The 24587-nt window shown below is 41.2% G+C and overlaps 2 protein-coding genes across 5 annotated transcripts; one reads left to right on the top strand and one right to left on the bottom strand.

Moving 5' to 3' along the window:
- Nucleotides 1-191: 191 nt before the first annotated feature.
- mia2 (MIA SH3 domain ER export factor 2) lies at nucleotides 192-19463 on the bottom strand. 4 transcript variants are annotated; one of them, XM_087170009.1, is made up of 28 exons: nucleotides 19066-19461; nucleotides 18705-18838; nucleotides 18345-18431; nucleotides 13027-18091; nucleotides 12634-12894; nucleotides 12316-12413; nucleotides 9971-10102; nucleotides 9767-9788; nucleotides 9476-9564; nucleotides 9085-9156; nucleotides 8192-8302; nucleotides 7998-8069; nucleotides 7752-7856; nucleotides 7326-7448; nucleotides 6433-6621; nucleotides 6195-6285; nucleotides 5815-5882; nucleotides 5648-5718; nucleotides 5446-5547; nucleotides 5238-5334; nucleotides 4871-4938; nucleotides 4626-4711; nucleotides 4424-4537; nucleotides 3643-3801; nucleotides 2326-2493; nucleotides 2097-2149; nucleotides 1594-1771; nucleotides 192-1499 (listed from the first exon to the last, which is right to left on the bottom strand). In XM_087170009.1, the coding sequence occupies exons 1-28, from the start codon at nucleotides 19184-19186 to the stop codon at nucleotides 1270-1272; spliced, it is 8166 nt and encodes a 2721-aa protein (XP_087026135.1). In that variant the 5' UTR covers nucleotides 19187-19461; the 3' UTR covers nucleotides 192-1269. The 4 variants fall into 4 exon arrangements, with proteins under 4 accessions (XP_087026135.1, XP_023287326.1, XP_023287325.2 ...); XM_023431558.2 differs by having other exon boundaries at nucleotides 17782-18091; nucleotides 19066-19418; XM_023431557.2 differs by lacking the exon at nucleotides 3643-3801 and having other exon boundaries at nucleotides 19066-19463.
- A 168-nt stretch (nucleotides 19464-19631) lies between these two features.
- Nucleotides 19632-24391, top strand: gemin2 (gem (nuclear organelle) associated protein 2). The gene is made up of 10 exons (XM_023431546.2): nucleotides 19632-19935; nucleotides 20950-21034; nucleotides 21404-21493; nucleotides 21858-21917; nucleotides 22151-22261; nucleotides 22633-22677; nucleotides 22770-22838; nucleotides 23056-23166; nucleotides 23469-23527; nucleotides 23885-24391. Exons 1-10 carry the CDS (start codon nucleotides 19814-19816, stop codon nucleotides 23922-23924), a joined length of 792 nt encoding a protein of 263 aa, XP_023287314.1. The 5' UTR covers nucleotides 19632-19813; the 3' UTR covers nucleotides 23925-24391.
- The last annotated feature ends 196 nt before the right edge of the window (nucleotides 24392-24587 follow it).

Genomic DNA, 24587 nt, shown 5'->3' with positions numbered 1-24587 from the left:
ACTGCATATGTGAAAGAATACTGAAACGATTTGCAATTACCGTTTTAACATAATTAAAGCATTTCCATTGCATGTCTATGCAATATTATATAAAATACTGATCATTCCAAAACATTCCAATGTTTTGTTTGTCATGTTCAGTTCCATGCAAAATAAACTGAACATTAATACATTAGTGAAATATGGAGACATTGACAATTTGACAGTCTTTATTCATCTATCAATAATCACTTTTTACAAAATTCACATGGGTGTTATCTTTCTGGCTCTGAAGGCAGCCTCTCTTCCACTCAGTCCATTTCATTCACCAATCTGTGACTCTCAGGATCAGTCACAACTCACTTCAACAAAAACACAAGTGTCTTCTATACGCCAGTCTTTTCAAGCATGGGTCATATGTAAGTCATTGTAACATGATCAAAAGCATCAAAAGAAGTTTATCTGCTGCTCTGAATCCCCTACATCCTGCAGGGAAATCAGGTTTTGCACTCTAATTATATTTTAAGTTTCATTTGACCTCTGGTGAATATTATGGAGGGTTTAAGATCAACTCAGTTCAGTCACAGAGAAAACAAACTACACTGAAATCAGATCCTGGTGTGATCTGGTTTAAGTGCAGCTGAATCCAGGTAAACAACAACACAGATGCTAAATGGCTATTTGTTTTTAATTATGGTGACAATGGCAAGAGTGTTGGTATAACAAAATAAACTGTTTTAGGTGATGCATTTCTTCCCTGATAGCTTCTCTTTCTGTGCCATTGGGATGAAATTATTCCATACATAAAATACTCCACTCTCCACCACAGACAGCATCTTTACATGCACACATTTCAACCTAGGCTGCATTAAAAACCTTTCCGGCACTGTCAAGCTCACAAGCAGCAAGCAAGTTTCTGGTTCACGTGGCAATACCCCCAAACACAGGCACAGATTAGGCTGCCTCCTGTTAGCATGACTCCACAACAACAGGAACTACCTGACAGGGAATGAAGCTGGATGATGATGGGGCAGAGAGTGGGAATAACAAAGAGATAGAAGAAAGAGAGAAACAAGGATGTGACAGAAGGAGAGAGACAGATAGCAACAAAACAGGCTAATGAAGCCTGATGTTTCCTGTTTACTAACACTATTCATTAAATATTTCCTGGTTAATAAATAGATGTTACAGAAATTAGTGGAAAACTGCAACCTGCCCTCCATCCACCACTGAGTTAAATTTTAACCAGAAATGCATCATCTCACAGCTCAAGTAGAAACTTGGTCAGGATCAAATGGCGTCTTCAGGTGAGGGTCTGTGCTCCTCAGGTGACTGGCTCTGTGGTGGGGAGGAGAGGGAATGCTGAGGAGGAGGAGGACCCATGGAAGGAGGTGTGACGCTGTCGGGTGGAGGGGGCCGCATGGGGGGAGCATAGTGAGGATGAGGAGCTGGAGGAAGAGGAGGTCCACCGGGAGGGAAACGAGGAGGGAACATCATTCCTGGAGGTCGAGGGGCCCACACTGGAGGCAAAGCAGGAAACACAGAGTTAGGTTTACACTAATCAAATCTGGAGATAAGATGGTACATGCTGTGAAGATGGCTGCGACTGCTTACTAGGCATCATGGGAGGGCCCCCCGGTCCCCTCGGAGGGTAGAAATCAGGAGGTGGGGGTCCATAGGGAGCTCTACGAGGAAAGGGACCATCCATGGGGCCCATGGGGGGTCCAGGAAGGGGTGGGCCCCCCATCCTCGGATCTGCTTCAGGGGGAGTCCTTCGATCACCCGGACCAGACTGGTGATACAGGTTCAAAAAGGTAAATGTTACACAGGCTCCAGAGCTCAGGTAACACAACGAATGGATCAACGAGATGCATCAAAATCCACCAAATGTACAGTATAAGTTATCACACTGTGCACAGAGATATGCTTCATAATGCCACAGTCCTGCTGTCTGTACTGGAAAAACAACTGCACCATATATTGGAACAGCATACACAATACTGGAGCTCTGTGAAAAGATGGTGTATTTATGTCCAATACAGACAACTGCATTAAGCATTATTTGGAATTGGATGCACACTCATAGGATTTCTCTTTGTTAAACGTATGTCTCTTACCTCTCTGTGTTCCTGTTCCCCGGATCCAAGGCTGTTTTCTCTGTATGAGCCATCTGCATTGACAAACACATTGAGGAGGACTTTTGACTCTGATCTGATTGGTGTGTAGATTTTCACAAACTCAATGTGTCGAAGAGCAAGTGAATACATTTTCATCTACAGTCCAAACTTTACAGATGGGAACATAATGAAGCAATAATAAGCCGTTGTACAGATTCCAGTGACTTACCTGCCATGTCTGTAGGGTGGGGAGGTCCTGGTGGACCAGCAGGAGGGAAACCCCTCGGGTGGGGAAGAGGAGGGCCAGGTGGGAGGGAGCCGGGAGGAGGCAAAAGGCCCATAGCTCCTGGGGGAGGTCTCCTGTACATTGGACCTCCTGGTTCTTGAAACATATAGCCTAAGAGAGTGACACAAAGAGAGAGAGAAAGAATACACCAAGATATGTGAGGATTTATCAATTATTTAAACAGCTCCTCCAAAAAGTGAAAATATGTCAAAAAACAAATGTGTCTGTTTATGAATAACTGAAGAGTGACATTGTCGACACTGGGTGTATACTTGTCTGAAGTTGGATGTAAAACGTGTTTTCAGGTGAACTTTCCATGTCAGCATCATGTGACAAATTATATGATACATCTTAATCACAGAGCTTCACAGACATCTTTAGTTTCCAATGTCAAAACTCAAAATGCATTAAACACAATCCACATGCACTGTTAACATGCATTTAGCATTCACATGCACACTATAAAACTTTGACTGTTATCTAGCCAAATGCAGGTGCAACTAATAACTTTAACAATGGCTGAATTCCAGTTCAGCTGCCCAAGGTCCAGGACCTTGTGCTGTGAATGCTGGCTCACTGTCATAGCAACCAAGCCATAATTAATGATATTAGCTACACCTGTGCAATGACTGCAGCAAATCAAGCTTTCTGGCTTCCAAAACATCATGTCAAATAGAATAATGTTTCAATTAATCTATGAATAGTTAATGACACAACAGAAATCCAGCGGTGCCACATCCAAATATATCTCCCTGAAAGTGAAGCCTCAAATAAATAATTGTTCCTTGCTGCAGTGTGAAGGCTGATTCACACTTTGATATGCAAGAGCAGGAATCAGCAGGTTAGAGGTATCTTATTTTTATCTTTGCAGTCACAACTCAGAGCTTGTATTGTCAGTATAGTTCTTTTTTTTTTATTCAGGTCACCTTCAAAGAACTACATTTTCCTCCAACACGGGACCACAATAAAACAAAAATAAAATGCCATTAACAAAGTAATAGCCCTTTGGAGACTTTTACTTAATTTTTATGATACATGATGAAAAAAATGCTCATAAAAATCATCATAAAGAAGTATAAAGGATCCTTACTTACCTGCTTATTTTTGGATCAAACTGAGGAAATATACTAATTTCTGTTTGTTAAATATGATCTAAATCATCATCAACATGAGACAGTTCCGGACTGGTCCAGCTCTGTGGGCATCAACTACAACTTTCTGATTCTCTCTGTCTTGTTTTTCTTACATATACACACACACCTGGAGGTCCTAGGGGCCCTGGGGGCCCAGGAGGCCCTGGCATGGGTCCCCTGCGATCTCTCTCCCATGTAGGAGAGATTGAGCCACTGTCTGAATGAGGACCTCCACTCCGCTCCATCTCCCCTTGGCCACCTGGGGGCTCAATGGGACCACGACCCACTGTGGATGAAAGCAGCAGAGGAAAGAGAGAATACAAGGGAAAGAGAGAGGAGAGCAGAGATGATAGAAGATGATGATGAGCATGAGAGAAAGAGAGAGACAGACAGAGAGGGACAGGAGGAGACAAAGAGGGAAGGGAACAAGCAGAACCAAGAGTCCAGTCACAAAATATCATTGTGAGAGAGAAAGGGGGAAAGAATAAGAGCATCATGTCAATCAGAATGAACTGAGAAGATTGAAAACATATCACTGTCATATATTCCATGGACTTTTCCCTATGGACTGCAAAGTGCCAACAGCATGCCAGCATACAGACCATGCTACTACAGACGTTTCAGCATTTACAGTTTATCATGCTGCAGCCAGCCTGTTATCTACGACATGCTGCATGTGCTTATTGTAAGGATGTTGTGAAACTGAATTAGCAAATGTACTGTGCCAAAAACAAAGTGTATAGATGAAAAAAATTATGAAAAATATTTAAGCCTACAGTGGCTGCTTATGTGGATCAATATCACAGTCTTTTTTGGTTTCGCAGTAGGTAATTCTATATTTATGTGTATGGTTTTCTGTGCCTGTGTGTGTGTGTGTTGTGTGTCTGTGTCTGTCCGTGTGTGTATACCTCTAGGAGACAATCTAGCAGGTGGTCCATCCATTAATGTAGGAGGAGACAGAAAAGCTCTGGTTTCAGATGCTGGTCGACCCAGAGGGGAAGGACCATACGGTGACCTTTCAGCTGGAGGTAAAGGAGAGTTTGTGTGAGTGCAAACTCAAGATAATGCATGATGATTGGTGTGTGTGTGTGTGTGTGTGTGTATGTTCACCTCTGAAAGGCAGTGGTCTAGCCAGACTGTCCAAGGCGTATGGGTCTTTGTCAAGGGCATCTAGTTTAAACTGTGTGTCAGTCAGCCTGTAAACAAACACACCTAAAGTTAACATATAACAAACATTTTTGTGCAATGCATAAAATATATGAATATATATATTAAAAACAGATGAAAGGATCTCAGAATACAGCATATTTTTGCAATTAAGCAAAGAACATAAATAGCTTATATGTTATGCTTACTTCTGTCTTAGGAGAGCGTTCTCTCTCCTGATGTCTGAAAGTTCTCTGTCTGCTGCTCGGGCTGCAAGCTGGAAAATCAAGCCAAAAATCAGTAAAATGGTATAACATATGTACATATATACAGATAGTCAATATCAGTGTGCTTAAATCTACCGTTTAAGTTATCTGAATACAGCACTCATAACATCATAGACAAATTTGTGTCCTGAGATACAACATCACATTATGTCTGTGTTGCAGTGACGGACAGGAAAAAGTGGAAACAGACATTTGACACCAATATTAACTGACATGACTGATATGATGACGTGATCTCAGCATGTTTCTCCCATGTTTGTAGAGTGGTTTATGGTGGAGTTTTACTAACCCAGTTATTGTGTGCCTTCTTCTCATGTGCTGATATTTGGGTCTGGTAAGACTGTTTGGTTTTATCCAGCTCCTCCTCCATCTCTCCTGCTCGTTGTCTGAAGAGACATAATGATATGAGGCTGTGTGTGTGGAGGGCAGGCTCAAAAATGCCTCAGATATATTACATACTGTTAATGTGTTTGGTAATAGTTGGCAGAAGCAGCTACCTGTAGTTGTTGAGTTCTTCCATGGCCATTGCAATGTTTTTGTCTGCTTTATTTAACTTCTCTTCTTTCTGCAGACGCTCCTTCTCCTCCACTGTCAGCAGTCTGCAAACACACATTCATCAACATCCTCATTTGTTTTTGTAAATGACTCAACTTCTATAGCTGCACTCAAACCTATCCATAAATGGTTCTTTTTCCATACCTGTGCAGCTTGAGTTCATTTTCCTGGTACATTTCTGTCATAATCTGGAGTTTCTGTTGTAACCGTTGGACCTGAGCACATGTGAGCACAATAAAAAGTATTAGTTCAAATGCAATTTAATGTAGGACACCATTATGATACAATAATACGTAGTTGAGGTCAGCTACCTGATCCGTGTAGTGCTCAGCATCTGACTGCAGAGATAACTTCTCATTCTCCAGCTCCTTGATGCTCACTAAATGGAAAACAAATGCACACACACACACACACACACACACACACACACACACACACACACACACACACACACACACACAGTGGCATACAGGTGTAACAACCCAATCCTCAGTGATAATGTCTGGTCTATACACTCATAACTGTTTCTTAAGCTGTAAGACCAGATGTTCATATATAACAAATTACATAACATATTACTCATATTATTGGGGGCAGTGTTAATTATCCCCCCACTCTCTGTTTGACTTGTTCTGTCAGATAACGTAATGAGAACATTAGTAAGACAGACATCAGTGTTAAGTTGACTCACCTTGCAGGTCTTCTTTAGCTTTGACTTCATCATTCAGTTTGGCAAATACCCTGTCCTTGTCTTCGTCTACTGATTTGAGGTCTGCATTCAGCTATACACAAGTACAAACAGAATATGAAAACATTACATTAGTAACAAACATAGTAACAATTTCTCAAAATATTGTCCCATATTAAGAATTCTCATCAACCAGCACTACATCAAATGCAATGAGTCTGTTTCCATTTTCATCACATACCTTAGCAGCATAAATGAGTTTCTGGACTTTCTGGAAATGGCCTTGTTTGTCCATTATGTCCCCCCCTCCATTCTCCTCTTCTTTTCCTGGTGCCCCATTGGACGTTTCCTTCTCTGCTCCTTCCTCACCTTCCTCTTCCTCCAGATCTGAATCCCAAGCTTTCATCCTCAGCAAGCGGTCTGTCAAGGACTGGAAACACACAAATATTTGGTGTCAACCATCTTTTCCATAAAACTAATCATGTCAAGTAATATAACCAAGTCCTTTCACCACTAGGGCTGGGCAATATAGCCAAAAATGTTATTACAGTAATAATGTTCATATCACTTGATATTGACAATTATTGATCATTTTTAATGACCTGTTTTTATCAAAGACCAGGAGAGAAGTAGTACACTACTGAGTGGATCATGTCCTTGTAAAGTTTGGATGTTTTTTTATACTGTTCTGCTGAGTAACTCTCCACCATCAACTGCCTGTGGGTTCCCATACTGACAAGCTGACCTGTCCTTTTTGTAAAAGATTTCCTTGCCGTCTTCACCAGCTGCACTCACTCCACTCCTACGTTCTTGTTGGTGGAACTGAACAACATACATGCTAAATGACTGGCTGTTTTTTACTCGTAGTATGCTCCATTATTAGGAGATATGATAAACTGTTTATCAGCCGGGGAGGGAACAGGAGCAAACTCAAGGTTTTGTTCATGCAACCATGAAACTATCTGACTTTCTATTTGATAATTTAATATTTCTATTGATGTTTGTCAATTGCCAGATGTGTGCCAATTGCCAGAACAAAGGCCTATTGGAAACCAAGTATTAATCAGAAAATCTAAAGACAATATGCAGTACCTAACTACTTTATACTACAATCAATGTTAAAACCAACCATACCATTATACGCTCATCCTTATTGGCCACATCCTGCTGCATCCCGCTGTGGGCAAACTCACACCTCCGCATCTCCGCTTCCAACTCACTCACTCTTTCAGCCCATCCCTCCACCTGCTGCCGCAACTACAGAGAGACAACAGGCAGAGAAATGAAATGATGGTGCAACGGACAAGTTGGAACAGGAACGGAAAGGGGAGGGACAAAGATACAAAATATGTCAAGATTAGATATTACTTCTAACATTTCAGATTTCACATATTTCACAGATATATGAACCTAGTTCATGGTTAAAGCTTTCATTTCAATTATGCACATGCAAAACCCCACTCTATACCATACACAGTTATATTGTGTGTGCATGTGTGTGTGTGTGTGTGTGTGTGTGTGTGTGTGTATGAGAGAGTGTGTGTGTGTACAAGATCCTACCTGGGCATTGCTCTCCTGTAGCAGTGTATTCTCCTCTCCAGCTGTTTCCAGGTTCCTTTGTAGCCTGTCACTGTTCATACTGTACACTTTCAGAGTAGTGTGTGCCTAAAGACAGACAGGCATACAGCTGTAATGTCACATTAAACACAGACAGACACAGCAAAAGGGGAAAAGAAGAAGCAGCGGATGGGAAAAGATAAAGAAGACAGGTAAAGACAGAAAGCAGGGGAGTAATGGTGACTGCACCTGCTCGTCCTGTGACTGGATGTCTTTGGTTTCTTCTTCAAATGTTTTCATGCTCTCTTCAAGCGCTGCTATCTGGAGGGATACACAAAAAATAATCCACTCGCTAATTATCACACTATGCACCAGATTCTCAGTTAACATGGTTCACAAAACTTTCAGTTTGGTATTGTAGGTAGTGGTGTGTGTCCTCCTACCCTTCTTTCTTGCTCTATCCTGTGTTCTTTCTGCTTGTCCAACTGATCCTTCAGTTGTTCAAGGTCCCTCTCCAGTTCCTTTTTATCATGTTCCAACTGTCTGGCTTTGACCTGGAGGAGCAAGAAAACAATTCATTCAGGAAACAGCTTTAAATGTGAACAAGAGTCCATTTCAGACCAGTGGTGAAGCGGTTCAAGTTTTGAAATTGACCTTTTGTCTATAGTGCCATCATGTGGTTTCATGATGGTACTAAAATGCAAAAACAATAATACTGATTATAATAAATTTTGCAGTTTTGTTGGGAGGTCTGTTTAAAATATTCTATGGATTACAAAGATGAAAGTCACAATTTGTTATCAACAATCAATTTTTATCAACTTTTAAACTATTGAAGAAGTCTAGTTCTGCATTATGAGCTAATGGAAGAAAAATAGGGAGTCACACACACACACACACACACACACACACACAAGTGGCTGAAGACAGACAGACAGCTGAAAACTGAACCTATTAACAGTTTGGACAAACTTCCAGAACAAACTGCGACTTTCCTGTATGTATCTGTCCTGATCATGGTTGCTTACGGCATTGCATGTCGAGTATGTATTGGTACACAAAACCAGACACAAAGACTGTGTGGTACATCTATTATACATGTCAGTTGAATTGGTGTCTGGGTTAGGGTTAGATCAGATCAGACAATGTAAATTTAACTGAAGTTGAAGTTCCATAGAAGAGGTTTAACATGCTCTGATCCCAGTGTTTGCTCCTTAATTTTTGTTTAAAAAAAAAAAAGATTGAAAAAGAAATACATTTCCCATTGTTACATGATGTTTCCAAGTTTTTCCTCATTTCTTTATCTCCTTTTAATCCTTATATCTCTCTGTCTTACCTCCAGATGTTCTGTCTTTTGAGTTTGGGCCAAGACCCCACTGTCCCTCAGTGAGTTCTCCAGGTCATCATGCTACAAATATGACATAATTAAGAAATATATCAGATTAAATGTTGACAAGAGCCATGATCACCACAACAAAAAGTGGATCTCTTCAGGATCTCAAATCATGTACATAAATATGTGCTAATGATTTGTAATGAGGGAGCTGTTTGGTCCTAACACCACACACATCAACATAAATTAGACTCTGTATTTTCCTTTTGTCATTTTGAAAAAACAGAAATCAAAACACAGGGCTCTCTGGCCTCAGTTGAAAAGATCCAGTATTGTGTGTGAGACAGGCCCTGTGTTTAGGCAGCAGTCAGTCAGCATTGGCACCAGTACCTACCTCTTGTTGACATTTACTGAGAGTCTCAAGGACTTTACACTTCTCATCCAGCAACTGTGCAACCTGTTCAGCCATCCACCGCTCTTTACCTGAAAAAACAGGGAATGCAAAACTTATAAACATTATAAGTTATATACAAATTATTTTATTGATATTATTGTTTCTACATTATTATTGATTTAAGAGGTACTAATAAAGAAAGATTAAACTGGCAGTCATAGGTGATGTATTAGTTTTATTTTTGTAGTGTCATAAGAATGATATATAAAGTAATAAGTAACAAAAGCTTACTTCTATACATTCTGCTTTTGACCTGTTAAGAAATAAGGAGAAAAAAATTATGAACAAGAGGTCATTAAGGTGACAGATGGGTTAATATATGGAGGAACAAGTGTAGCCTTTTTTGCGTTTGAACCAACAGTACCACTACCACTTAACTGTAAACATATGAAATCTTTGTGATGTTGATGTGTCTATAAATAGCTTTGTACTCACAGAGCTATAACATCTACAGGTGAACAACAGCATTGTCACCAACCCCACCAAACTGGAGATGATGACTGGCTCCCATGGCACCCCGTACAGGTCTGGCCCAGGTCTGATGTCATCAGGCAGCGAGGATACAACCTGAAAGGAGAGGAGCAAGTGGTTTATTAAAGGAGCTGGTTTCAAACAACATTTTGAAAAATTGATGGCATTTAATTCTCTTTAACATGGGAACAAAATGTGATTCACTTGGTTCACTCGTTTTCAACTTGGTAGACTGTAGACAGTGGTATACTTAGTTTGGGATTTAGGATCAGTGTTTTATCACTACATGACTGCCCTGCAAACCATTTCAATTCAGTATATCTGAAAAAAGCACTACTCTAATTAAAGTCTCTTTCTCTGGTACCAAAATAAAATTTTCTCAGTTCACCTTCTAGTAGATATAGAAGGAACAAATGTCTGTTAACACACTTACAGCTTTGACAGTTTACTACACAGCTGTTATAGGAACGAATTTGTAGTAGAGAAAGTATAGTGTATTTATGTGCTACAGGGAAAATCAACAAACACTTGGCTCTTTTAGCAAAAAAACGCACATCACCTGATAAGAGGAACTAACGTTAGCTAGTTATCACCAGCTAACTCTGTGAACAATCACAAACACATTTGAAAAAACAATATAAAATATCAAAATGGACCTGACAGCTGGTTGGCGTCATTGATAGGAAACACATGTAGTCAAAAATGAGGCGTACAAAACTACAAGACTAGCTACTGGGTTGTTTTCGATTACATGACAGCCCGTTACGTTGTTTCAGCTGTGAATGCTAGTTGGGAAATGCTAACGAAACCTGCCACATAACGTACATCCTTCACTTTCTCCACGGCGATACTGTAGTAAGCCTCTGCCGTAGCCTGGAAGTCGACCGCTTTGCTAGCAAACTGGTCACTTGCCGGATGTACCGCCATGTCGGAATTATTTCATTTGGCTGACGGTTTTGTTATAATTTTAATTTTACCGACATTAGGAACTAGAGCTTTGAACCGGGCTAGCGGCGACTTCACATCCTATTCACAACAACCGACGCTCAAGAGTAGACCACGTCCTGCTGACGTCATGGGGGGGGGACTATTGAATTTCTCTGAAAACTCCTCTTAACGACTCTAATGGATTGTAATTGCTCAAGGAAACAATAATAAAATGATTATGATTTATATATAAAGAATAATGAGACATACAAATATTATTATGTGCTTGTATAATTTCAGGTATATGGTACTACAACCCCGTTGGTGCAAATGGTTCAATCGCAACGTCACCAATTGTAAAATGCCACACTGGCAGGTCGGAGTGCATTCAAAGTGACACCACAAGAAACAGGTGTTACAAATATAACTATTGTATTCTCAATATTGTTTTAATGACTTCCCGAGTAAATAATGTGATTATTTCACACTGAACACATAAGTATGCCTTTACATGAAAGCCTTCGTATTTGAAAAGCGTATGGCCATGTGTCACCTGCTTTGAATGACGACCACAAGCTAATAACAAGTAGGATACAGGTGAGAACTGGACTTATTACTTTAACCCAGTGCTCCCTAAGGTTGTACTCACCGAACTGGCTTCATTTTCGTCCATTTGAGACAAGAAAATCACTAGCCTTCTAAGATATTTTAAACAATTTGCCTTTAGAGCAGCACTAAGGAATGTGAGTGATATTGACGGAGCCAAGCCAGCCTGACAGCTGAGACGTAGGCAAAGCTGAATGCCAGAGGGAGAGTCAGATGAACATGTCACAAGTTCAGTATCTTAAAGAACCAGACCTCACAGTTTGAACACACCTCAAGAACAGATGTTCCTTTGTACAGCAAAGGTTAGCAAGTTGTTCTGAATCAAGACTGAACCAAAGCTGCTCATACAAAAGGATATGAACATATTCCAAACTATTGTGCATTAAACCTTTACCGCCTATCACCAGAGAGAAATGAATTGCATTGCAAGTGCATTGTTCTAAAAATACTCTTAATATTCCTTGTGAGGAGTTGTATTAGGATTTCAGGCACTGTTTAGGGCTTTTCTGAAACATAACTCTGAAATACACAATGCATGTCTCTGTGCATTGTGTGTAATGTTGGTGGACAGCAAAAGTGCAAGAGGAAATACAGTTGTTGTATACAGTATATCTGCTCTGCTATTCTAATATTTCACTGAAGGAGGCTTACTCACTAATACTGTATTTCATAGCTTGCTGTCATTGGTTTATGACAAAAAAATGATACATATGCCTAAGATTTGGTGATGATTTATCTCACATTTCCATGGATTGATATCTGCTGGTAACTCCTACCTGTACAGTAATCCATAGGAGCTCCCTCACTGCAGTGACTTGAGCGACTGAGTCTTCAGCGATCTGATGAACAAAGTCCAGAATGGGCTTCATTACCCCTGGAAAGAGCATGACATAGACATAACAAAGTTCAGAATTTAAGCTTTCTTTTTTAAAGTATTATAAATAAATGTTCCAGCCATGCCACATGTTCCAGGTTATGTTTTGAAGGATGAGGATGCAGCAGGTCAAGTAGCGCTCCTTATTGTATGTAATTGCTTAAGATCATTTAATTATATTTTAATCTGTCTTGATTAAGGGATACTTGAGTCATCTCACCTTCAGGTGGCTGTAGTGATCCTGGCTCATTGTGAGGACGGTACTCTTTATTTCCTTCTCCCTTCTCTTTTCTTTTAACATCAGTTTCTCTCTCTTTTCCACGCTTTTGTCCATCGTTCTCCACGTCCATCCCTTCATCTCTTTGGATGTCACTATCCAGGGCTACAGAAGGATCTTCTGTTTTACTTGAGTCATCCTCAGTGGTCATTTCTCTATCTTTACTGTTAGTTGAACAGGATGCACCGACACAGCTGGCCTCAGCTGTATTTGGGAACACATGCATTCTGACTGAGACAAATGCAAGTCAAAACCATACTAAAACCAAAAGATTTAATCAACTTTAAATATCACTAATAATCAGCCATGATCATTGAAGCAACACAGACAAAATACCTTGATGGTTTTCTTTACTAGTGTCAGATTTTCCTGTGTTGAATGTCTCTCTCACTCTTGTTATCAGCGTCTCTAGTTTCTGAAGAGCAATGAGCGTTCTAGTCTTTTCCTTGTCCTCCTGTGGTGCATCCACGAGCTTCGCATTGGGAGGTACCAGCGTCTCCCTGTGATAGTGCATAAGTCTTTCTATATCCGACAGTATAGATTCATCATTATCAGGATCTTCAGTCACAGTTTCTGAGCTTTCCAACATGAAATCCAAAAACTGCAGTTTGTTTTGCCCAAAGAGCTCCATCAAAACAGTCGTCTCATCCGCACTGAAATAGGCGGGCAGGTTTTTGTAGTACTTGTAGAGGGTTTTTGTTTGGAGTGGGGGTTCTGTTTTTGGAGATGGAGTGTGGGGATGAGCATGGGATGGAGTTGATGTCTGGATTTCAGCAGAGGAAGGAGATTGTTGTGGCTGCTCTGTGGGCATGGCGACAGGAGAGTCTGTGTGCAAATCTGATTTATAAATCTGACTTGAATCAGAGTCCAGCTCTTGTTCAGGGGTCGGAGAGGCCGATGGCTGAAATGTCTCACCTGTTTCAGTATCCACATTTAGGGCAGAATCAGTGGAATCCTTTGTTTCAGTGGCAGGTGTTTCACTGAAAAAGCTAAAGGCGTTTTTGAAAAGACCAAAAGCTCCTCCATTTCCAGTCTCTGCTGTTCTTTCATTGTGATCGTCAGACGGAAGTGAAGCACCGGTGGGGTGTGGCACCGTTTGGTCAGGTATAACAGCCTGGCTTTCAACAGACTCCCATCCTTCCTCTGCCCTGGATTCGATGCCAATTGTATTATCATTAATCTGTGAATCAGTGTTCTCATTCCTTCTTACATTAATGACCTCCTCTGTGTCTGTCTTATGATCAGAGTGTATTTGGTCTGGTTTCTTCTCAGTGGAAATCCCATTGCTGCTAGTTTCAGTGTCTCCGGGTTTCATGTTATTCCTCTGATAGAGCACTTTGTCGTCAGAGAGGTCAGCGTTTTGTGCCTCGCTTGGATACACCTCACCATCTTCCCTCTTCTCGGCTGTCTGACCAAGTGAACTTTCATTATGCAGACCATGGGGACCATTCTCTGCTGAATATGTCAGATCAATGTCTTCTATCTGGTCAGCTTCCAAACTGTCTTCCTCCTGTCGTACTCTTTCTCCCTCAGTTCTCTCAGGAGGTGTTGTCTGAACCTCTCCTGTCCTGTCTGGTGGTATTTCACCATTCTGATTTCCTGGTTGGAGTGTCCCTTCGTCTCTGACAGATTCACCGTCAGTGGCTGGAGGACAAAGCTCATTTAAACACTTCAGGCTTTCCTCTTCCTCTTTGTCCCTCCTGTCACCATCCTTCACCTGCTGCATTTCCTCAACCTGCCTTTTCTCTTCCTCGACCTCTTCTACCTTCTCCTCTTTTTCCTTCTCTCTCTCCTCTTCCTCCTTGTGTGTCTTCTCAGTCTCTTTCTCACTGCTTTCTGACTCTGGCCTGCTGCTCACGTTGTTGTTTTCCATCTGCTCCTCCACATGAGATGACTGCATCTGTTTCTCTTCACCTTCCTTCTTCTCTTTTTCCTTTACTTCCTTTATCTCCTCCACCTTCTCCTGCTTCTTCTCTTCTTTTATCTCCTCCACCTTCTCCTGCTTCTTCTCTTCTTTTATCTCCTCCACCTTCTCCTGCTTCTTCTCTTCCTTTAACCCCACCACCTCCTCCTGCTTCTTCTTCTCTTCCTTTAACCCCACCACCTCCTCCTGCTTCTTCTCTTCCTTTAACCCCACCACCTCCTCCTGCTTCTTCTTCTCTTCCTTTAACCCCACCACCTCCTCCTGCTTCTTCTCTTCCTTTAACCCCACCACCTCCTCCTGCTTCTTCTTCTCTTCCTTTAACCCCACCACCTCCTCCTGCTTCTTCTGTTCCTTTAACATCGCCACCTCCTCCTGCTTCTTCTCTTCTTTTATCTCCACCACCTCCTCCTGCTTCTTCTCTTCCTTTAACCCCACCGCCTCCTCCTGCTTCTTCTTCTCTTCCTTTAACCCCACCACCTCCTCCTGCTTCTTCTCTTCCTTTAACCCCACCACCTCCTCCTGCTTCTTCTTCTCTTCCTTTAACCCCAACACCTCCTCCTGCTTCTTCTCTTCCTTTAACCCCACCACCTCCTCCTGCTTCTTCTTCTCTTCCTTTAACCCCACCACCTCCTCCTGCTTCTTCTCTTCTTTTATCTCCACCACCTCCTCCTGCTTCTTCTCTTCTTTTATCTCCTCCACCTGCTCCTGCTTCTTCTCTTCCTTTAACATCGCCACCTCCTCCTGCTTCTTCTCTTCTTTTATCTCCACCACCTCCTCCTGCTTCTTCTTCTCTTCCTTTAATCCCACCACCTCCTCCTGCTTCTTCTTCTCTTCCTTTAACCCCACCACCTCCTCCTGCTTCTTCTTCTCTTCCTTTAACTCCACCACCTCCTCCTGCTTCTTCTCCTCTTCCTTCACACCCACCAGCTCCTCCTGCTTGTTCTTCTCTTCCGTTAACATTGCCACCTCCTCCTGCTTCTTCTCTTCTTTTATCTCCACCACCTCCTCCTGCTTCTTCTTCTCCTCCTTTAACCCCACCACCTCCTCCTGCTTCTTCTTCTCTTCCTTTAACCCCACCACCTCCTCCTGATTCTTCTCCTCTTCCTTCACACCCACCAGCTCCTCCTGCTTGTTCTTCTCTTCCTTTAACCCCACCACCTCCTCCTGCTTCTTCTCATCTTCCTTCACCCCCACCACCTCCGCCTGCTTCTTCTCCACTTTTGTCTCCTCCACCTTCTCCTGCTTCTTCTGTTCTTCCTTTATTTCCTCCACCTCCTCCTGCTTCTTCTCTTCTTTATTTAACCCATCCACCTCCACCTCCTTTAACTCTTCCTGTCTCTTCTCTCCCTTTAACTCCTCCACCTCTTCCTGCTTCCCTTCTTCTTGTATCTCCTTCTCTATCTGCTTCTTCTCCTTTTCCTCTAACACCTCTGCCTCATCCTGTTTTTCCTCCCCCATTTTCTGCTGTTTCTCCTCTTCATTCATCTCTTCCTCCACCTTTACTCCATCCTGTTTTTCATTTTGCTTTACCTCTGTCTTCTCCTGCTTTTCCTCATCCTTTGACTCCTCAACCTGTCCAGTCTCACCTTCTTTCTCTGACTCAGTCGCTGCCTTGAGGCCATTTTCAGTCATGAACTCCCTTTCAGTTTGAGCTTGTTGGCTGTTTTCTGCGTTTCCCTCCGTTTCTTGTTTCTTTTCTGCATCATCTTCACCGTCTGTGACTCTCTGTGGAGACACAGACTCCTGATCTCCGTTGTTTACCATCTGTGTTGTGCTCCCGCTGGAGGAGAGTGTCCCTTTGTCCCCCTCTGGGCCTTTTTCATGCTGATTCTCAGGACTCGTTTCACTCGTGACAGCACCCTCAACAGGCTGAGACTCTCCCTCCCCTCCTAACTCACCATGACGTGTCTCTGTCTCTGTGTTATTATCGGTCATAGCAGGGGTATCCGAGTTGTCAGCATCGGTCTTTACACTGTGAGCAGTTAAACTTTCCTCGTCACTGTGGACTGGTTCATTTCTCTCCTCAGCTGTGCCTGACGATAAGACAGGCAAACTGTTTCCACTGCCTTCCTCTACGCTGCCACTGCCCTGACTTTGTTCTGCTGATTCATCAGTTTGAGGCGTGGAAATTTCTCTGTGAGGTACATCTGTGTCTGCATCGCTCCCCTCACCTTCATGACCAGCACCACTAGCAGCACCAGTTTCATCTGATATGATTTCAGCCTCTTCCTTATCCCCACTTTCTGTTGTCTTGCTTTGCAGCTGATCTTCAGCCTTACCTACAGATTCTCCGGTCAAGTCTGACTTTGAATCCACAGAACTGAACTCAGGCCCTCGATTGATGTCAGATTGTGTCAAAAAACCTTGATCACTGTCACTTGCAGTTTTAATTTCCACCTCTCCTGGCTCTCTGTTATTATCCTCACCTTCATCTCCTATTGATTTGAGCATCTGATGTTCTTCACCCTCCATTTCTGCAGATCTTTCCTCGTCCATCATTCCACCTACATCCTGGGACTTTTCCTCTAATTTCAGCTGAGGAGTTTCTTTTTCATCAACCATGGATGCGGCATCAGCAGGTAAGACATCGTCCTTCCTACCACCTGACAGTGCGTTTCCTAGCCACTCCAATGTCCCCATCTCTTCCTTCTCTTCTTCATGTAATTGGCTGCCTTCTAGGTCCAGAGACATCTTTCTGCCTCTGAATTTTACTTGTGGCTCAGTTTCTTTCTCCAGTTCTCTTTCTCCATCTTGCTCATTTTTTGCAGAATCTGTTTTTGTCTCTCCTCCAAAGCCAAGCCACCCGGTCATGGTTGAAGTGAAAGAATCAGCAGCTTCTTCATCGTCTTCTCTGTTTTTTACTGCATCATCAGGTTTTCCTTCTCCTCCAAACCCCAGCCATCCTGTCACAGACGAAGTTAAAGAAGGGTTGGATTGTGTTTCTTTTCTCTCTCCTTCTTTCTCCTCTTCAGCCGAATTGTCAGACTCTTCCTCTTTTCCCAGATGTAACCATTCTGTCACGGATGAAGTTAAAGAGGGTTTAGTTTGTGTTTCTTTTCTCTCTATTTCTTTCTCCTCTTCAGCCGAATTGCCAGAATCTTCTTCCTTTCCCAGATGTAACCATCCTGTCACTGAAGAACCAAGCCAGGAAGCGGAGGGAGACCCACCTTGTTCGTTCGGAGCCGTAGGATTCTCGTGCGCTTCCTCGTGAATCCCGGCAGTAGCATCACCATCATTTCTCTTTTCACCCCCTTCTGTTGTTGTGCCGTCAGATTGCTGTGCTGAAACTGGAAATTCTGCAGAGGGAACTACGGTCTTTGAAGGACTTTCAGCATTCGTATCATCGGTGTGTGGGTTGGTTTGGGTCAATTCTGACTCCTGGGTTTGGAGTTTCTGATCATCATTTCCATCATCACTGTCCAGCTCACTGGAGTCAGTAGGATAGCCAAACTCATTCATACAGAAGAAATCAGATTTCTGAATGAAGAGAGAAAATAAAATCAGCAAGTACTATGACAACAAGCACTAACTCAAGGTTAAATAACTGTCATCGTATTATAGTATACCAGTTTCTTAATGAGTTGTAAGAAAGGCAAAGAATAAAGGCATAGAGAATAAGTGAAAATGTCCCTTTCTGCTTATTTACTATCACCTAGTATACGTATTATGAGAAAGCATGATTTGTTCTCAGGCTGTAGCTGAAGAAGAAGTGGATTCAAAGTCGATTTACCTGTGTTTCCACTTTTTTCTCCGTGGTTGTATAAACCTGATCCTCTTCCACAGCATCCTTTGGGAAATAGCCAAACTGTTTGTCAATCTGAAATCAAAAAGGAAAATAAACATTTACATGTACATTTAGCTAACACTCTCCAAAGTAAAAGCTTCCATCTTACAGGAAATACAGTACAATCACACTGATTCAGTCTTAGCTTGAACTAAAAACCTCTCAAAGCAGTATTGGGTGATTTCAGTGCATTAGTTAAATCAACAATGTTCAGAAATTACTGCGTGTGTTGTGTGGGTTATTGTTTTATTTTAATCATAGATAGAGGGAGACAGACTGGCAAACAGATGTAGAGAGCAGACATACAGATCCTGCCCAGAGGTCGTCCCTCTTTCCAGTCAGTTTGTGGTAAACAGAGATGGTGTCTCCTCGTCTGAAGCTCAGGAAACGGCAGTCCTTGCCATGGTGGTCGCTGATGGCCTGCACCCTGCTCATCGGGCCTTCACACAAACACACACACACACAAACACACAGAGACAAAAAATGGCAAAGAGACACAAACACAGAGAGGTGATTGAAATAAAAAATAGATTGATGGATTAACGGGAAAAAAAACACATCATCATCATCATCATCATCATCAAGAAAGCTTAGAAATTTGAAAACACCAAAATATATCATATTATTAACTATAAACTAGAATTATACTAGTGGCTTTAGGACTTACTTTCACATGCAGAGTCTCCACAGATCTTGTAGTCAGACAGCAATCCCAGATTTATGTGAGGAAAAATCATAAACATTATGCCTGTAATCCGCAGGAATCTGCAAACCTGTGAAACAGCCATTCTTTGTGTATAAACTGGAGAGTATCAGGAGAAAATGTCCATATTGAGAGGAAATAATTCAGGCCAGCTGTGCTGGCAAGTGGACATTGCCTCTAAGCTGTTGCTGTCCTGAAGACTGAATGGTAAATGAAAGAGCTGAGATAAGATATAAGGCTAGCATGAGGATAATCATTAACATCCAAGAGCTGCTTGCAATACAAAACATTATCTGATCACTGGTCAAAAGTTTTGATCTTACTTTAGAGTTTATAATATCGGCGGAGGAATTATGCAATTTACATTTCACTGCGAAATGAATAAACAAAGGTGGGGGATGATAAAGATTTTTGGTTTGCTAAAAACGTGGACGTTTTGTGGACTTCGCACTTTTATCTAAAAAGCTGACAACACATGTGGCGTTCATCACCATGACAACCAGCGCCGCGCACAAAGACAACGTCATACGTTACTCTGCGTTTACAAGCAAGATGGCGGCCTAGTTTGTGGATAGTTTTACCGTTCGTGGAAAAAGTCATTGTTTTGGTCGTCAGAGAAGGTTTTTTTTAATTGTAATTCGATGCTTCAGTTATACCGACTAACCATTTATTTCAAACGTTTTGATATAAATTAGCTTGTAATTGAGACAAAATGAAGTCGGACGTGGAAGAGTTGATGCCGAGGCTGCTGCCCGTTGAGTTTGGAGCCAGCGCAGAGCACCTGAACATGAATGGACCGCCGAGAAACCCCCAGGAATACCTCCGACAAGTCCAGTGAGTTCACTTCAAATACTCCTTTGTTTCTGTTCTGACAGTGGAGAATTAGTGTAGCTCTATTGGATTCAGCCGTGCATTACACTGATGACACCGGAAATATTGTAAACATAGTGGATGGTGACAGTGGAAGAGTGCTTATTAACGACTGTAACAAATATACTTAGTATTTTTGCTACGACATGCCCGTGCGGTAGTAAATATTGTTTTAAAATTGTGCACACATGGCTCAAAGTGTTGGTGCCCTGACACCTCACTGAAACAGTGCCCCAAACATCCTGAAAAGTGTTGTGCAATTAAAAACAGTTTTTTGTCATGTCATGCACACCTGATTGCCTTTGGTTTGCAATAGAATAAAACAGAATGCTTATTCTAAAGAACTTCTACAATGGCCTGGACAAAATTATTGATACCCCGTAGAAGTTGTGATAAATGAGTGGACTGTAGTGATATATCAAGCAGACTATTGTCTTCAATTAGTTTCACAGGTGTCCTCAGTCTTATAATCACTCAGTCAGCCTATTCAAATGAAGAAAAGTCCTCATTGGGCTTTTTGGTATCAGTGTGTGCACTACATGAAACATGGACAGCAGAAAGAAAAGAGCTGTCTGAGATAGGGAAGATAATTGCTGAAAACAATTGCTAAGAATGGTTAACGGTCAATGTTAAGGCAACAAGATCATCTCCAAGCAGTTTGATGTTCCTGTGACAGCCGTTGCTAATATTACTATGAAGTTTAAGTACCATGGGACTGTAGCCGACCTCTTTGGATGTGACCACAAGAGGAAAATCTTGAAAACATAATCAAGCTGACCTCCAAGATTAAGGTACAACAGTGCCCAGTCCCACCCCATGTCTTTTTCTGAATCGATGTGGGCCCCATGGATGAAGACCCTGGAACATCCAACTTTTAAAGGAGAAACATAAAACAGTCCAACTTGATTTTCTTAAAATCACTGTTGACTGTTGATCAGTTGAGTGAGTTATGTGCTGGAATAATTTGTTTCCTTCCAGGTTGGAGGCGTCATTATGTCCAGAGGTGGTGGTTGCTCAGATTGACCCCAAGAAACTGAAGAAGAAACAAACGGTGAATGCATCTGTGAGTAAATGTACACACTGTATATGTGTACATGTAATATTTAATGTATATGTAATATTTGATTTACAAAAGCCCATTTAAGGATGGACATTACAAATGCTATAATTGTATTGTTATGATGTTGTTGAGATTATATTAATGTATAAATAATTATATGTGTGTATGTGTACAAGTTGGACCAAGCAAAATCTGAGGTATTTTAATTTTTTTTTTGTAAATATATAAAACAAATCAAAGCATTATTTGGTAGTCTGTTTGCTTATGAGCTACCAGGGACGCATGGATAATGTTTGCACGTTTGAGATCAGCTGAGATGAAAATGCATTGTATTCCTTTGAGTGTCTAAGAACTGTCTCTACTGTGTTTTAGGTGGCAGGTTGCCAAGCTGCTCCCATGGGTTTCTGCCCTAGTCTCAGTTGGCAGCAGCAGCAAGTCAGTAACTTCTCAGATGTCAGACAGGTAAAACGCAATACATAAAAACAACTTCCATAAAATCTCAAAATAGATTAAAATTACCTGGTGCTCAATTTAAAATATGAAACAAAGAAAAGAATCAGTTCTCCACGTTGATAAATTTGTGACTTTTCATCAATTACTTCTCTGTACACTGACTGACCAGTTGTAGCAAAATGGTAAATTTTTGTTTGATAAAATGAACACTTGAAAAGTGTAATCCATGATACAGGATAATAAAAGAAATGTTACTTATATGGCTGAGTGTTTGTTTTGAAATATGTTGCAGTGTTTTATTCAGAAATGAAAAAGGCAGAGGTGCACTATGTCATTCCTATAAACATTCCTCTGTTCTGGATTTTGCTTACAGAGCATCACAAAGAACAGGCAACACTGGAGCAGACAGACTCTGGATGACAATGTGCTGATGGTGAGGAGATGGCATAGTCGCAAAATTCACTCAGTGGTTATAACTGTGTAAATTTATAAGCATCACCTTGGATGTTTTAACTCAAGGTTATCTGTTGATATGGGTATACATTTAAGACAAGAGGCAAACTGAAAAATAAGTTTTGTATTTGTTATAAATCGTGTGTGTGTGTGTGTGTGTGTGTGTGTGTGTGTGTGTGTGTGTGTGTGTGTGTGTGTGTGTGTGTGTCACAGCCAAAGCTAACAGATGAGGAGGGCTGGAAGAGGTTTTGTTTAGGGGAGAAGGTCTATCTGGGAACATCATCCTGTGATGCAGAATCAGAGCCAGCACTGGACTACAACAAGGTTGTATGAATGGGTTTTTTTTTTGAAGAAAGGGATAAAAGGCTCCTTTTTAATAAACCATTAATTAACTGACTAGCTGTCAGTTAGTCTCCGTTTCTTGAATATCATTGACTTTATATCTGTCATTTTAAAGGAAAACACCAGATTGTTGCATAGGTGTGTAAAATCTCAGCTGACCTAATAGTTGTTGTTACAGTTGTTGTGAATATATCATAGTATTTTAAATGTTTATCAAAGAAGTGAAAATGAGGATGCTTCAATCCTGTGACTTTTGATTGATAAATGTATGAAACATTTTATTTTAATCATATAAGACCATGGAGTGGATATAAGAAATGTGACTGTTGTATTGATAACATGTCTCTGTTCAGGTGGGCTTCCCTCCCTTCCTAACCATCGTTAGCAGACTCAACCAGGTAAATTACCTCCACATTCAGAAATTGGACTTAAACTCTTAACCGGTGCAAGTCTGACTTGTATGTTTTCTTCCTTTCTTCTGTGTTGACAGTCCACAGTGTTGATGGTGTTGGAAATTCTCATCAGTTGGTTTGAGGAGAGAACTTTTGTTCCACAGCTGGTGAGTTTGGTCAGTTAAGCCACTTCCCATTTCTTCAGTTGGTTGCTGCTTCCTTATAAGTCTGAATCTACAATCACATTTTTGTTTTGTTTTAGGTGGAAAGCTGTGCTCATTGTTTTCAATAGAAGAATGACTGTAAATTTGAAATTTGGTGATCCCCTAGTCTTTCCACAGGAGCTTGCACATAGAACATAAGAACTGAACTTGTTTATTCTAGGGTCGCTGGTTGTATGCTTTATTGGCGTGCCTGGAGAAGCCTCTGCTGCCTGAAGCCCACTCCTCCATCAGACAGCTGGCCAGGAGATGTGCCCAGCTCCGCAGCGCGCTGGTAGGACTCAGTCTGCACTACTGTCCTATAACCTGAGCTACTCTACCACTGCCACCCTGTGTAGCTCCACCATTCTGTATTTGCTGTACACTTTGATGCTCTTTACATTGCTGTTTTGGTTGCATTATGTCTTGTCTTTGGTGCAAAACCTTGACTGCTGATGTGATGACATGATTACTGCAGTGTTTCTTTATAAATTAAGTTCTGTATTTTAAATTATTATTCAATGCAAGGCTTGTCGGAATTTGACTCTTGATGTGATATTAGACCTGACTATCTGTTCTGCTTTCGTGGTTCCACAGGAGAGTCAGGAGGATGAGCAACTGCCTGCCCTCAACCTGCTTATCTGTCTTGTTGCCAGGTATCTACCAAATAGTTTAAATTGATCAGGTCACATAATATTAAAATATTGAATTTTTTATATATATATATATATAGATATATCTAGATATATCTATAGATATATATATAGATATATATATATTTATATCTCTATCTCAAGGCTGCTTCCATACTTGATGATGTTAAATCCAATGCAAACAGCATACAAACGTTGAAATGGTTGATCCTAACTACCAATATCTTACAATTTCATATTTCCCAAATACCATACTTTGATTGAAGTGAATATGATCTCTGCAGCAATCAATGGTAATGCACGATTACTTGCAATTATAATAATTTCCTTTTATTTTTTTATTTTTTTTTAAACCTGCAGATACTTTGAGCAGAATGACCTGGCAGATCAACCGGAATGATCACATGATTAAACTGTTTGTGACTGATATCAACAAGACAGTAAGGGAGAATATGTTACTCAAGTAACGTTCAGGCAGCAGGCTCCACAGTCATCAAGACCTAACACTGAAACTTGTGAACAAGTAAACATGAAGAACCTTTACCAACCAAGCAAAATCATGGGATGGAAATGAACTTTTCACAGTCTCAACAGTGCACATGTCCACACGGACTGTGACGCTGCACAGGTTGGGATGAAAGCTGAGGATGAAACCAAAGGGTCATCAAAAGTCTGTGAACACAACTTGTATTATTTGGAATGAATTTGGTGACTTAAACAACCTCTGCTGATAGAACTGAAGCAGCCAAAGCAGGAGGATCCCTATTAAACAGGAAAAGCCCAATGTTTTCTTGGTGAATTTAGTCCTGATGTTAATGGATCTATTAAATGCAAAAGTTGTCTATTAAACTGTGACTTGTATAATAATTGGTTGTGTGGACATTGTTGTTGGTCATCAAGTGTTTCAGGCCCTTACAAATATATTTGCCTATATTAACACTGGCTTTTTAGCTATGCAAATGACACGGCTCCAGGTTCAACACTTTGGTCCAGAGTGAAATATCTGCACGGATAAAAACATTGACATTAATACCGAAAACAAATCCTAAGGCCTGTGCTATGA

The sequence above is a fragment of the Seriola lalandi genome, unplaced genomic scaffold, assembly GCF_002814215.2.
Source record: "Seriola lalandi dorsalis isolate HSWRI2012SDOR001 ecotype SW California unplaced genomic scaffold, Sedor1 jcf7180002054925, whole genome shotgun sequence".
Lineage (NCBI taxonomy): Eukaryota > Metazoa > Chordata > Actinopteri > Carangiformes > Carangidae > Seriola > Seriola lalandi.
Note: the sequence above shows the minus strand (reverse complement) of the source record. Positions and strands in the feature narration are given on the sequence as shown.

Coding starts and splice junctions, on each gene's coding strand:
- gemin2 (XM_023431546.2), top strand. CDS start 19,814: ATGAAGTCGGACGTGGAAGAGTTGATGCCGAGGCTGCTGCCCGTTGAG. Junction 22,262..22,632: donor CAGCACTGGACTACAACAAG/GTTGTATGAATG, acceptor GTCTCTGTTCAG/GTGGGCTTCCCTCCCTTCCT. Junction 22,839..23,055: donor GAACTTTTGTTCCACAGCTG/GTGAGTTTGGTC, acceptor TGTTTATTCTAG/GGTCGCTGGTTGTATGCTTT.
- mia2 (XM_087170009.1), bottom strand. CDS start 19,186: ATGGCTGTTTCACAGGTTTGCAGATTCCTGCGGATTACAGGCATAATG. Junction 9,157..9,475: donor TCAGTAAATGTCAACAAGAG/GTAGGTACTGGT, acceptor TCATATTTGTAG/CATGATGACCTGGAGAACTC. Junction 5,335..5,445: donor GAAGAACTCAACAACTACAG/GTAGCTGCTTCT, acceptor ATGTCTCTTCAG/ACAACGAGCAGGAGAGATGG.